The 15,070-nt window shown below is 39.0% G+C and overlaps 1 protein-coding gene across 4 annotated transcripts in view; it reads right to left on the bottom strand.

Moving 5' to 3' along the window:
• Positions 1 to 13,739, bottom strand: part of SLC35D1 (solute carrier family 35 member D1) — a 64,553-nt gene extending 50,814 nt beyond the window's left edge. For all 4 annotated transcript variants that reach the window (XM_067006242.1, XM_067006248.1, XM_067006255.1 and 1 more), the window contains exons 1-8: positions 13,182 to 13,739; positions 12,326 to 12,359; positions 12,142 to 12,228; positions 11,398 to 11,465; positions 9,804 to 9,875; positions 9,148 to 9,216; positions 6,923 to 7,025; positions 2,235 to 2,327 (exon numbers count right to left, since the gene is read on the bottom strand). In XM_067006242.1, the coding sequence (XP_066862343.1) occupies positions 2,235 to 2,327; positions 6,923 to 7,025; positions 9,148 to 9,216; positions 9,804 to 9,875; positions 11,398 to 11,465; positions 12,142 to 12,228; positions 12,326 to 12,359; positions 13,182 to 13,384 (729 nt within the window). In that variant the 5' untranslated portion in view covers positions 13,385 to 13,739. The remainder of the gene's footprint in view (positions 1 to 2,234; positions 2,328 to 6,922; positions 7,026 to 9,147; positions 9,217 to 9,803; positions 9,876 to 11,397; positions 11,466 to 12,141; positions 12,229 to 12,325; positions 12,360 to 13,181) is intronic.
• Between the last annotated feature and the right edge of the window lie 1,331 nt (positions 13,740 to 15,070).

Raw genomic sequence — 15,070 nt, 5'->3', positions numbered from 1 at the left:
CAGGTCTGCTCCCCAAGACAACTAAATGGTCCTCAAAGGCAAGAATACCGCCTTATTCATCCTTCTTTCTTATCACCTGAGCCTAGAACTGTGAGACACACAATAGCACTTAATAACTATTCGAGAATGTTAGAGGGAGAGTATGTCAAGGAGAGAATGTTAAGAAAAAGAGCATGAGATTGTAAGCCTGCCAGCCAGTAGGTCCATCTGTACCCCAATAAATATTTTATAATATTAATTAATAATAAGAATAAGGATGAACAGACATTTATGTAAAACCCAAAAGACTGATGGGGTTGATCACAAAGCAATGAGTTTAGCCTCCATAATTAGTTTATCATCCCAACTTGAAAGCATTTAGATAAATTCAGTCATTCTTAAAAAACACTGTTCTTTCAAAATAAACCTTTCTTGACCTTCGCTTGGTATTTTCATTGGAAAAAACAAAAAGATTACTCAAATTCCACTCCTCTGCTTAAAAAAAGAAGAAAAGAAGAATAAAAGAGTAAAATCTAAATCTCATCCCAATATAGGTGGCAAAGTCATTTTTTCCACTATGGGTAAACACCTGTAATTATATTGAAGCATTTAAAATTGGAAGTGTGTTAGTGAACTTCAAAATACGCATGAACTTTGCTACAACCTGGCAGATAACTTCTAGTTAAATGATCATCACTCTGGAATGAAGAAATATCTCCTTCAGTCAATGTTTTCAAGTAGCTACAAGCTACTAGTCAAAGTTTCAAATTAATGAAAATTCCATTTTTGCCGAGTCTGTAGAATACCTAATCACATTAATTCTTCCAACTTTCTCATGTACAGATTGGCCTCAGGATTTGGAATCATCTGTGCTGCCATGGGGTACCTGGTTATTTTACATTACATTCTTACCCCAAAGCTAAAGAGTGAAGGGTGCTTCTGCCAGAGTCAGCTAGAGGAGGCAGAACACTGAAAAGACCATGGCCTCTGCAGTCAGGCTTGGGTTTAAATCCTGACTCTACTACCTGCTGACAGTCTGATGTTGGGCAAGTTATTCAGTCTCTCTGAACCTCTATTTCCACCTTGGTAAAACAGGGTTAATTCAAACTTCCTACAGCTGTTATGGGGACTATATTACATTGTATATATAAAGTGACTAGCACATAATAGGGACTCAATAAATGTTAGTTTCTTTTCCCACTTTTTTCACAGCCACAAAAAACTCATTCAACATCTTTATTTTTAGAGCAACAGCTCTACAGTAGTTTCCTGCTTTGGAGTCATTTCTAGGCCTGCTGATAGCCAGGTCACAGTTCATTAATACATTTACATATGTTCTCTGCCAGTTTTAAAAGAAAGAGATCTTGATGAAAAAAACAAAACAGCTTTATAAGCAGTCAGTCTTCTCCTACCTCTGACTCAATTTTTAACAGTCTAACTACTTCTAAAAACCTCTTCTTTATTTTGGTCCCCACTGATTTGTGGAACTTGTCGCTGTCATTATAATAAATAATCAATACATTTATTCTGAAGAAACTACTAGCCAGGGGAATCATTAGGAGGAATCTTGGTATCAAAATCCTTGGCAGAATTCTAAATTTCCATTAAGTTTGCAAAATTCTGTGAATTCTAACAAAATGTTACCAATTTTTATCCTACGAATATGTGTTTCAGAGAAAAATTATCGTCTGGATTTAGTTTGCTACTTTATTCTGGATTAATTTAGCTAAACATTTGCAGAAAATGAGTAAACTATCATATTCATTGCTATTTATATGGTTAAGTCACCACACAGCTAAATATCTCCTGAGGGGAAAAAAACAGCTTGGGATTTAAGCCAGGATGACAATTGTACACCAAAACTGAGAGCTTCTAGAGATAACAAGCGTTTTGTTAGGTTTGAAGAATTCTACTACTTCTGGAATTTTTGTTTCTCAAGGATAGTTTGCTACTATTCCTATTTTGTAGTTTAATAGAAATGTAAAAATTCCCTTCCTCTATCCTTCTGGCACGTAAGAGAAGGACACTAGTTGGCATGCACTATTTTTATGTCGACAGCCAGAGCTATTTTAAGCTATTTTAGTACTATCCAAAAAGGTTAGCATGACATTAGCAAGCTAAAAGGTAAATTCTCAGTCTTTGGTCACTTACTAAGAACATTACTTTTTAACAACCCAACTGTCTATCTCTTGGTCATACAAATAAAAATAAAATTCAAAAACATAAGCCGTGAAGCCATAATTAGAAAGTCCTACCTTTTGCGCATCTCCCGTAAAATATGCAATGGCTAGGGTGGGCAGAATCATGAACAGTGCATTGTAATAGAGCAGACCATATTTTCCCAGCTCCTAGGAGAGTAAAAAATTAGGTGTTTCATTTGGTTCCGGTAGCAGAGACAGACAATCCTGTACAGACTGCCACCCCCCATTACAAACACGCACCCCTCCCCCACAACATACACAGCAAGTTAGTCAAGTCAGAAGTCTTGCAAACATTAAGAAACAACCTAAGCTTTCAAAAAAAAATGCAAACTTACAAGATTTCAAGTTTATTTGAAATAAATTCCTTGAGTGCTTAAGATTAGAGAAATAAAAATGACATCAACTCGCTGCCTCAAAACAGCAAGGAGAAAAGAGGTTATTTTGAACACAAACATACATCTCTATAGAAACATGTCCTTGGAGCCCTTCCCCTTCCAGAACAGAATAAGAGTCACCAAGTTAGTCTTGGGCTTTTCAGAATTATAATAGAGTACAATTTAACAGACACAAAGACTCACACCTAGACCAACACAGACAGACATAACTTCCCAGTGAAGTATTTCTGAAAATGTATACAGGAAGTACAATGAAGATTAAGAAGAAAGAAAAGGAAAAGAAAAAGGAAAAAAAAGAAAGAAAAAAGAAAAGAAAAGAAAAAAGAAAAGAAGATTAAGATTACCCTACAGGCACTTCCCTGGTGGGCCAGTTGTTAAGAATCCACCTTCCAATGCAGGGGACGTGGGTTCGATCCCTGGTCGGGGAACTGGGATCCCACATGCCATGGGGCAGCTAAGCCCTCACACTGCAACTACTGAGCCTGTGCGCCACGACTAGACAGCTCACGTGCTGCAACTACAGAGCCCACATGCTCTGGAGCCTGCGCACCACAACTAGAGAGCCCATGCATCACGACTACTGAGACTGTGCACTCTGGAGACCACATGCCACAACTAGAGAGAAGCCCACATACTGCAACAAAGAGCCCGAGCACCACAACAAAAGATCCTGCATGCCACAACTAAGACCTGACACAGCCAAAAATAAATAAATAAAATAAACATTAAAACAAAAAAAGATTACCCTACAATTCCCAAAATATGGTATGACTAGTTGTGCCCTCAGCCACTGGGGAGCAACAAAAGACCACACACATCTTCAAACACAGGGAGTCTATGAGAACTGTGGGTCCACCTTTGATTCACAGAATTCTGGGACATTCAGCAGGAAGCAGTCACCTAAAAAAGTAGGCCTGAGTTTGGTGGGTAAAGGGCGGGTAAAGGAATAGTGACGGTAGGGGCATAATATCTGCCTAACTTCTGTGACTGAAAGATCACCAAGTGATATGAAAAGTCAAACTACCTTCTCAAAGGGGATTTTTTTCAGTGATTATTTTTATTTTATATTGGAGTAGAGTTGATTAACAATGTTGTGTTAATTTCAGGTGTACAGCAAAGTGATTCAGTTATACATATACATGTATCTATTTTTTTTAATGTATCTATTTAGGTTATTACAGAATACCGAGCAGAGTTCCCTGTGCTATATCAAAAGCAGCTTTGAAAAACTGGAAACAAATACCCAACAATAGAAAACTAGTTGATTAGACTATGATAAAACCATACAATGAAATATTATGCAGCCACTAAAAATGTTTAATACTGATTGATGAGGAAAGTGTTCATGAAACAGTACTAAATGAAAAATACAGGTTAGAAAACATTATATATCATCACTCCTAAGTTATTCTCATAGTTAAGTGTGTACATGCACACATACACACAAACACACATTCTTACAAAAGGGTATCTACCAAAACAGTGCTTCTCACTCAATGGTGGAATTAAGAAAGATTTATATTTTCTTCCTCTTGCTTATCTATGTTTTCTACTAATTCTATTCTAAATACATGTTATTTGTGTGATTTCTTTTGAGTTAAAAATGTTTTAAAATCAGTAGCTGCATTCAGGTCTGAAATGCAGCACTAAGTCTTTATGTCGTGTGATTCATGCTCAAAGGACCATGATTACAAAAGCAGTTCTGAAATGATAGGTAATAAAACTCCTGATTAAAAGCATCTCATTGTGGCCCTACTGCATGCTGGATAAACCAAATAACTGATTGCTTATGGCCACCCCAGCATCAATGAAAAGGTGTGCCTGATTTCTAAGGCAGCAAGAAAAAAACCACAGTAGGACAAAACAACCTTTAACATCAGGTGCCCCAACAGCAAGAGACACGAGTGTTATCCAGGAAGTAGAGGATGCCTACACACACACACACACACACACACACACACACCATCCAGACAGCTGACTAATGCCAAACTGTTGTTTTTCTTTTCACTTGTTAACTGTTTTAAATATCTTTCCCCCTGTTTTCTTAAATAGAGTACATTGACTAGAATTTAATTTAGGGCATCATCATTAACATGCATTCTTGTATTGTGTTTTTATATGGTATTGTCCATCTTTGAGTAGTTCCATCTGACTTTCATAGTTTTCCTGTTTCTCTTGTTATTAACTGAGCTTTTATATTGCTGACAAGCCTCTGCCTCCAGATAGTTTTGTTACTCCCAATCCATGAACTGTGAAAAGCAGATCAATATGCTTAAAAGTTCGAATACAAGTAAGCCATAAGTCATTTCTGAGTGAGGAACTAAAAGGCTCCCCTGGGAATAAAACAATCAGAAACCCTCTTTGCTTTTTTCCCTAGGTTCTAGGATGTACTCTAAATTGTGCTATCCAATATAGTAACCACTGGCCAAATGCAGCTATTTCAATTTAATTACAATTACATTAAACCACCAGTTCAGTTCCTCAGTTCTGCCATCACTTATCAAGTGTTCAACAGCTACGTGTGGCTAGTGGCTACCATTAATGGTCCACAGAGATAACAGATTTCCATCATCATAGAACTGTACTCGACAGTACTGTGTTAGACAGCTGAGGCTACTGGAGCAATGAAATGTTATTATTACTACATATTTCCAAAGCAGCAAAAAAACAGAGTAAAACTAAATCTCTAACTATTCCCTTTTCTCTAGCTATTGCACAAAGATTAAATTTTTTAACAGTAGCTTCCATTAAAATGCAATCATCATACAGAGTCGTCAAGGCAAATAAACAGAGAACAAAACATAAAGGGTATATTCAAAGAAAATTTGCTGGAACTAGATATATACTGCCCCTAGTTCTTCCAGGTTATTCAAAATAAACATTCTAGATTATTCAAATAATGAAAACTACTGGGATGGCCATATAGTCTATGGTTCTTTCTGAAGTAGGCAAAGCCACCCACGACGATACAAACTCTATACTACTATCAAGCAGGTAGGGCATTTGTATTTATGATCTGAACCCCAAAAAAGGACCTGAAGTAGTTTCAGAAATACTGTACATATAATAGAGCCAACTAAAAACTAAGCGGATATGGTCATCTGACTGATGAGAACACAGGGATAGGAAAATAAGACAAAGCTATGGTCAAGTTATAAGACTTAAATACGAGATAAAAATACACCAGCTGCTTAGGAAAAACTATGATGGTATCTATGATAATGATCTCATGTGGGTCTTCATATAGGATCCATTATGATAGAAAGGACAACTCCTTCAATAACAACCCTATGATATATAAAGCTGAGTTCCATGTAGCTTCTCCTTACAATGCAATCTTATACCATAATGTAGTAAAATATGGCTTGAGTGCTCAGCTTTCTGATGGTCTGGCTTGATCTCTAAATAAAATGTGGTGTGTTTATATTCAACATATATATTAGACAAATAAAAATATCTTTAAAGCCTTCATGTGCATGCTGAAATTGAAGGAAAAGAGTGGGGTATATGAAGTTCATGTGTATGAGATCTAGGCCAGGAAACTTGGTGTTGCCCCTGAAAGAGAGAGATTCTAATACTGCCTAAGTTTCCCATTACAGTTGGCCCTCCATATCCATGGGTTCTGCACCTGAGGATTCAACCAACAGTGGATGGAAAATATTTGGAAAAAAAAATTAAAATTCCAGAAAGTTCCAAAAAGCAAATCTTGAATTTGCCATGCAGGCAACTGTTTACACAGCAGTTACACTGTATTTACAACTATTTACATAACATTTATATTGTATTAGGTATTATAAGTAATCTAGAAATGACAAAGTATATGGGAGGATGTTCATAGGTTACATGTAAATACTTCTCCATTTATATAAGGGACTTGAGCATCCAAGGATTTTGTTAATCTCGGGGGTTCCTAGAACCAATCGCCCATGGATATTGAGGGACTACTATATTTGTAGGACAAATATGCAAAGTCCATTCTTGTTCTGCAGCCACTTCCAACTCACTTCTGAAATCTGCTCAAGAGCTTCCAGATACTTCTTTCTTGTCCAGGTCCCTCACCAAGTCCTCTAGAACACAGCCATGAACGTTTATGACACTTTTCTCTAATGAACACCCCTTACTTATATCACTATCCCTCTCAAAGTCAATATTCACCAAGTCCCTTCCAGAAAAGCCAACAGTAAAATCTAATTGCTAATAGTTTCTTACGTGAGCACCAAGGTACAGGCATATCCCATCTTTCATAAGTATTTTTCCTTATTCCCCACTTTATCCCCTGATGAATTGATAGGACCATTCCCAATTATCAGTAAACATCTCTTAAAGAAGCATGAGACTGCTACGTACTTTTGAATCTAACTTTTGTTTTACGTAGGCACCGTTTGCTGCTGTCAGGACATCATTTATCAGAATAAAAACATATCCTTCCAGATCGAATGCCAAGTCAGAGCTGCAAAACATAAGTAACACTTTAATAACAACTAACATTTAACGAACATGCATTAAGTTTTAAATAGGTCTGAACTACAATATTTCTAAGAACATATGCTTATCTAGGTAAGTGAGTATTAGGCATTTTATCAGCTACTAGTGTTTCTTGGTTCCTGGTTAGAGTTTGCAATTTCATAATCAGTAAGGGGGTCTTCAGAAATGAGAAGCACTAACACTTAAACACAAAATCATCAGCAATAATCAACGTCAGTTAACAGCACACTGCTCTGAATTCAAAGTCAGACAACAAGAAAGAACCAACCAACTTCACCATTACAATATATCTGAAGCAAGCAGAAGGCATCAGAGCTCAATTTCACAGATAGGGAAAACAAAAGGAGAATGAAGTTGTTAACACATCATTTTTCAAAGGTTTACACAAAAGGTAGGGCTGTCATGCACAGGTGGTTGGGCCACTGGGTAGAATTTATGAAGTGTGGTGGTTTATGATGGTGGTTAATTCTGAGATCAGGCTACATGAGTGTCTAAGCACAGAGTGGGAACTCAAATACTTAAAATAATTGCCTAATGAGCCTACTAGGTGTAACTAGTGGGATTAGGGAAACTGAAGTTTCCTGGTATTTAGCAGAGCACCTGGCACAAGGCCTTAGTAAACTGAACAGAATAAATGAAAATCTAAGTACACCTCCAGCATACTTTAGCACCCTAGCTAAAACAGGGGCCCTGCATTCTGTGATTCTGCAAAGGTGCTATCTATTTGTAGCTAAACTACTACATGGGACAGACTTCTGAGGAGCTCTATGCCACTGCAATTTCAGGCAGAACTACCTAATGACCCACGCCTCTTCCAAGCAGCCTGACAACCCTCTAACTCCAGACTCTCTTCCTCCAAATTTTTTTCCCAAGTAAAAGGTTCTACCAGATAGCAATCTGCCTCAGAAACTTTTTGCAGGCCAGAGTTAGCCCTGAGAAACTCCTGTTGTTTTGCTCTATTTTAGATAGCACCAGCTTCAATGAAATGCTTCAAAGATTAGTAGGGCACCTTTAAAAAGAAAGGTAGGAGGCTCGTATAGAATTTTTCTCCAAGGAGGAAGGTTACCTAGAGGGAAAAGCAGTCAGCTATATAACGAAATTCTAGTAACTAACTACTCGATTTTTTTTTTTAATGAAATTTCACTTCGAGAGTTGGGGTGGATTAGAATTGACTTATAGTACTTCCCCCCCACCTATACTACAGGGAGGTAAATGAGCCAATTCAAGAAGCACACTGGAACTCCCAGATGGAAAATACAATGTCAGGCAGAATTTGCAACATTAGCAAACCCACACATGCATGGTCTGGGCTGAGTAAAATGTTGTAGAAGGCTTCCACTCATCAGTTCAATTTTCTGAGTCTTTGGGTATACATTTTCCCCATTCATTTTAAAATTAAAACTTAAGAACAATGGAAAAAAGCTTTAATAGAATATCTAAGTTACAGCATTTGTGATACCTTAGGTGAAACCAAATAAAGCAATTCTGTTATTTATTTCCCATAAGGCAAATAATTTATTATCATTTGCCTTCTCTGAGACACTATTTTCTTTAGCAGCATGCAAAGGAAAAGAACATCACATAGTTAATAAAAGCACACAGGCTCTGGAGTCAGGCACAGATTCAAATTCCAGCTCTGCCATTTACTAGCTGTGTGACCCTGAGCAAGCTACTGAACTTAGATTTTAGTTTTCTCAACATAAATAGGAACTATACCCATACCTTTCAGAGTGGTTGTGAAAAATACATAAATAATATGTGTAAAAATACCAAACATATTGTATGGTACATGGTATATGCTCAATAAATAGAAGATAGCATAATAAACTCTAATTTAACCTTTTGAATGAATGAATGAACTTTTAGAATGAATTTAACTTTTAAGAATCCGAAGAATCTGATTTTGCTAGCTTTAATCTTCATACAGCCAAAAAGATTTAACTTTTAAAAGTCTTTTACTTTTCAAAAACATGATTCATATTTAGCCTATAAAAAATTCTCTTTATTGGTAACTGATCATTTATTATCAATAATTATTAATAAATTCTAATGTACTCTCATAGGTTTTATATAGGCTCACATCTTACCTGGCAGCTACAAAGGCTCCAATAATCATTGCAAATACAGTCATCTTAATACCCCAAGAAAAAGTCTTCCTACAAAATAAAATAATTAAAAAATACATACATGTGGCTTTAGTTATTTACAAAGACTCATTTTGCAACATAGGCAAAAAATATATATGTTTTCTTTAAAAAAGTTGTAAACAAATGATTTCAAGAAACTGGATGTTTAAAAGAACCCCTCTGATGAAGCAAAAACTTACTTTCTTATATAAGTAAGTATACTTATTTTTTCTCATTTTTCTCATTTGTTATTATTATTATTGAGTTAAAATTTTTGCTAATCAGATTTCTTTAAGTTGAAAATGGTCACACACGTTTGTAGTAAAAGTAGCCAAGACATGAACACTATTTAAAGCCTATACTGATCGTCTCACCCAGCTTCACCCAGTGGCATCAGTAGGTATAGGAATTCTTGAAAGTATATCTCATGTTCAGACAGGCTTCCATAAGGAAACCATAAACTATCAACTCCTACAGCAAAGGGAGAAAGTTGCTTAAACTTCTCAAAAGATAAACTAGAAACAACACAAATAATTGTAATATCTTACATATGCTGGGTACATTTTCAGGGTGATTAAAGTTGGTTAAAAACTAGATATATTAGAAATTTAACTCACTTGAGTAAAACTCCTTCAGCAAACATTGTAAACAGGATGGAGAACCTTCTCAGAACTGTAAACATTGGCAAGCTGCAGGAAAAAAACAAAGATATTTAGGTAAAATAAAATTTGATTCTCCAAAATTAGTATTTTAAAATAATGCTAATCTCTTCCTTCCATTATGGAAATTCCATACTGATTAATCTGTGACTAAATTAAATCCTTATTTCTCTCTAGAAAGTATTTGAAAGCCTGAAAGGGTTGCTTTTATAAAACTACCAGAAGTGAAAAACACCAAACTAATTATAAAATGGTAGAAAACATACATCTATTAACAAAGACTGACAACAGACACTTTTAATTTTACCCTGCTTATTATGTTAAACACCCTGAACAGTAATCATGTTAGTCTTTAAGAGAAAAGACCTCCTCTTTCTTTTCTAGACTGACCTCCTTCCTACCCCTAACCTTCAAATAACATCGGTGATAATCTTACCCCATAAAACATTCCTTGATTGTCCTTTTGTGGAAGCAATCCTGTCTTCCTCTAAATTCCTAGAGCATTCTGCTTGTACTAATCAAACAAACAGGCTCTTGCAACATAATTATTTCTGAATCAATCTCATCTCACCCCAAAGTGCCTTATACTTCACTGGCAATCAAAGGCAGGGTGTGAATAGATGGATGGATGGATGGATGACAAAGGATGAAAAAGAGCAAACTCTATATACAAGCAGCACTTTGCAGCAGGTCTGCATTTCTTTCCAAGTGGGTAATGAGATGTAAAAGGATGCCCCACCTATGATAAATCTGACTTCCATGGAACCTTCCCCAGAAATACCATCGTGGTCATTCTGTCAAGTTTCTTGGGTCTGAGGAAATGAAAAAAGCTCAGTCTCTACGCTCAGAGATCTCTCCATTCTGTTTCACAATCACCCATTATGCCAGAGGTTTAGCTCACGTGACAGTGGTGAAGCCATGGGTTTCTGTTAAGTGGTTTCCCTATATGTATACTTTTAACATCACATATACCTGATACATACACTCTTTAAGTGGAAAAGCCAAGAATTGGGAAGTCAGAGGATAATAAGTGTTGTCATGGAGTAGAGAGCTACTGCTTCTTTCTAAAAGTGAAAATGCTGCCTCTACAATCATATGGCCATGTGTAAAATGTTAATCATATTTGTATCAGGGTTCCATCTGATGCTATTTTAACTACCTCATGTTAAAAGAAAAACTACAAAAGTTCTCATATCCACCATGTAACTTTACTTGTGGAATTTGCCTAAAATATACTATTTATGAATTGTACTAACAAATTGAAATCTCAGAAGCTTAACATATATCCTTCACTATTATAGGTCTGGAAAAATAATGAAAATCTCCCATCACAGTATTTTATAACATTTTAAGACTTCTATCATCAAAGTGAAGGGAAAAAAAAACCCCAACCAAACAAAAAACTCCTTTCTCTTCAAACTTAAGAGATTAAGTTTCTGGTCCTTTCATTTTTCCAGAATCAGTAACAATGTGTTAAACATTTGACATTTTCAAGTACAATTTTTAAGAACACATTATATTAACCTCACTAGTAAAATAAAGTTATCCATACTTCAGTTTCTTTGTGCTGAACAGTCCCGTGATTTGGTTCCCAAAATATAGTAGAGGTAGTGGAAACGTCTAGAAAATTTAAAAAGGGATAACAAAACTCAATAATAAAGACAGCTAAAACAAGGTCCTTTTCAAACAGAAACAGTTTTGTTTATATGATCAATTCTTTCTACTTAAAACACAAGATTAGTTCTCACACACAATTTTGGCCCCCATGAAGCACCCAAACATTAGTCCTGGATAAACAGCTCTCTGCAGAAAGAATGGAGGAGAAAAAAGAAACACAAATATGAATATGATTAAACCATATGGGACAACATCTTTCTTTACAATATGATAATGTAGAGCCCATTGTTCTGATGTCAGCAGAAAAAGGAAAGGCATTTCATCCTCAGGTGGAGTCAAGCAGAGGCAGATCGAAGAATAAGAAAATAAACCCAAAGAATAATGAATGCAGGATACACTGGCTAGATTAGATGGACGTAGAAAATGCAAAATGACTGTAATCCCAGCAAGTGTTCAATAATTAAAACAGAACAAAAGATTTAGGGGCATTTTTTCTTAACTTTAAAGAGACTGTGGGACTTTTTAAAAACACATATTAATACATTTATTCTTTGCCTTCATTATACCCACTCTGGATTGGGCGATTTCAAGGCTGCAATTTTTAAATATGTAAGGCACTGATGAAAAATATATATAGTGACTTCTTTTCAGAACATAAAGTATTACTTTTCTTTTTTACCTTTCGAGGTACATTTCTGTCAAAGTCAGGAAACTTGACTACTCTGAGTGCCTTTCCAACCCAGAGTACTGCCACTGTGGCCACCATCTGTAAACAGAGAACACAGATTCAGTGTTCTACATATAAAGACACATTCAGAAGTTCTAATGATACAAACCACGTAATGCTGAAGATTCCAACTAACCTGGCCAAGTCCAACACATAGTGAGGAGGGGAATCTACAAAAATGGTAGAGAAAACAAAAAAAACACAGGGTCAGAAAAACCCGAGCTCGGTGAATTCAATTTGCACATCGGCAACCTTACAATGCACTTTGATACAAAACACACCAACGTCTACCCCTCATCCAAATGACAATCTGAGAAAAATCCCTGCCAGTTGTCAGGCAACACCGCTGATTTTGTGGCCTCGGGCTGCCACTTGTCTCATCTTGTCCGATTCTACAATTTCAGTCGGCTGCCTGTAACGGATTTTTCTTGGAAGTGAAGACATACATCTCTTGAACGGTTTCACACATTTAAAAAAAAAAAAAAGCTTCTGCCTCGGGGTCCCAGTGGCAGTATCACAATCATCTTAAATGGGCTTGAGGATGCGTAGGTCCCCAGAGGCTGTCTGTCAACGAAGTTGGAGAATCCTAAATCCCCGGACCGTAGCCCAGGCTGCGGGGAAGGCCGGGAATCCCTCTCCCGGCTCCCAGCCTGGCATGCACAGGAATCAAAAAAAAGTCACGAAGCAATCTCTCTCCGAAGGGCGGGGTTTCCAGGGCGCTGCACGGCGGGCAGGGCAGGCGGTTTTCGAACGCGGCCCCGAACGCTCGCCCGGCAGTCCCGAGCTCGGCGCCGGGAGCGGGACCCTCACTCCGGGCCGGCGCGCAAGCCGGCTCCGCCGCCCCGGCCGCGTCTCAGCCGCCCGCCCGCCCGCCCTCCCTCCCCGGCTCCCACCCAACTTTGTTCAGCTCCAACTTTGCAGGCAAAGTCCAGGGAGCCGGCGCCCACGCCCGCTCCTCTTCGCGGCCTGGGTCGCCGCCGCCTCGGCCCTACCTGTAGTTGGTGAGCACGCTCTTGTTGACCACCACGATGAGGAAGGAGCTCACGCCGTAAAAGCCAGCGGCCAGCAGTTTCAGGAACACGGTCAGCGTTTCGGCCGACGCCATCCCCAGCTCCTCCTCATGTCTGTGTGTGGAGGATTTCGCGGGGGCTTCTCCTTTAACCCGGGCCTGCTGACGTCTATGAACTTCCGCCATGGCGGCGGCGGCGGCGGCCTGCGAGGGGAGCGGCGGGCGGCGGGGCCGAGGAGCGCGGGGGTCTGAGGCGGCAGCTCGCGGGGACTCGCGGGACCGGGGCCGGTGTACGGAGCCGGCTGCGGCCGCCGCCTCGGCTCCCCGCGCGGTCGACGCCCACCCCCGCCCAGGGGCAGGGACGCTGTGGTTCACACGCCCGGGGACTTTGGTCAGGCATTGTGCAACGCGGGGTCAGAGGGTAGGGGCCGCGCCTCGCTTGGCCTGGGCAGGGCTTGGAGAGGGCCCGGAGAAGGGGCAGTGGCGACCCTGAGTCCCAGACACAGAGAGAGACAAAGCTTAGAGGGAACCACTCGAGGACACCAGGATGCCTAGCAGCACAGCACAGTCGCGGAAGGAAGCTACCCGATAGCGCCTGCGCGCAAGCCCGCGCCTGGTGTCTCAGGGGACTCGTACCTGGGATGCGGAGGCTGGCGGCTGGTGGGGCTGAGAGCCGTATTTTCCAGATAACTGCCGCAACCAAAATACAGACCCTCCTCCAATCGGTAACAGGTGGCTGGTTGAGTAGTTAACAATGTTCGTGCGTCTAGCCTCACTTGAACGCTATTTTGGTCTCTCTTGCAGAGGGCCTAAGGCCTTAAAAAGTATCAGATGTGTATCAAGAGTAAACATTCAACTGTCCAATATTTCGGTCTGTGTTGCCTCAGATTTCTTATGGTTTCTGAACCCAGAAAACACCATACAATACTGTCTTTGAGATTGTACTGCCATATCCAAAAAGTAGCAAGATAATAAAGTGGCTTGGGGGTTGGTGAAAGAGTAAGGTTTTAGGAGCTGAGTTCCAATTCTGGGTTTCCTAGAAATGCCCCCTCACTAGCTGTGTGCCCTTGGGTCAGTTAGTTGAACTCTCTGAGCCTACATCTCCTCATCTCTGGATATAAAGCTGGTTTTCAGTAAACAGTAGACCTTGTTATATAAGAGAAACAAATCATTATTACCAGCTTAAACAAAGAAATGACATATCTAATTTTAATGTCAAGACAAAAATAACTTTGAATTATTTATCTAAATATTTTGTCTATATCTTTAAAATATTTTCCATATTTTAAAATTATAGTAAAATATACATAACACAAAATTTACCATCTTTCCCTGGTTTTTATTATGGTGAAATATGCATAATATAAAATTTATTATTTCAACACTTTTTAGATTTTTTTTTTTTTTTTTTTTTTTTTTTGTGCTGTACGCGGGCCTCTCCCTGTTGTGGCCTCTCCTGTTGCAGAGCACAGGCTCCAGACGCGCAGGCTCAGCGGCCATGGCTCACGGGCCTAGCCGCTCCGCGGCATGTGGGATCTTCCCAGACCAGAGCACGAACCCGTGTCCCCTGCATCGGCAGGCGGACTCTCAACCACTGCACCACCAGGGACGCCCTCAACACTTTTTAAGTGTACAATTCAGTGGTGTTAAGTACATTCATATTGTTGTGCAACTCTTAACCATTACCCTTCCCTAGAGCTTTCGTGTCATCTCAAACTGAGATTATGAAACCACTGAACAATAACTCCCCATTCCTCCTTCCCTCCATCCTCTAGTAACTGCTATTCTACTTTCTGTCTCTATAAATTTGACTATTCTAGGTATCTCAAATGAGTAGAATCATACAGTATTTGTCCTTTTGTGTCTGACTTA

This window comes from Kogia breviceps, chromosome 1 (genome assembly GCF_026419965.1).
Source record: "Kogia breviceps isolate mKogBre1 chromosome 1, mKogBre1 haplotype 1, whole genome shotgun sequence".
NCBI classification, from domain to species: domain Eukaryota; kingdom Metazoa; phylum Chordata; class Mammalia; order Artiodactyla; family Physeteridae; genus Kogia; species Kogia breviceps.
The sequence above is the reverse complement of the archived record's forward strand: the minus strand, read 5'-3'. Positions and strand labels throughout refer to the sequence as shown.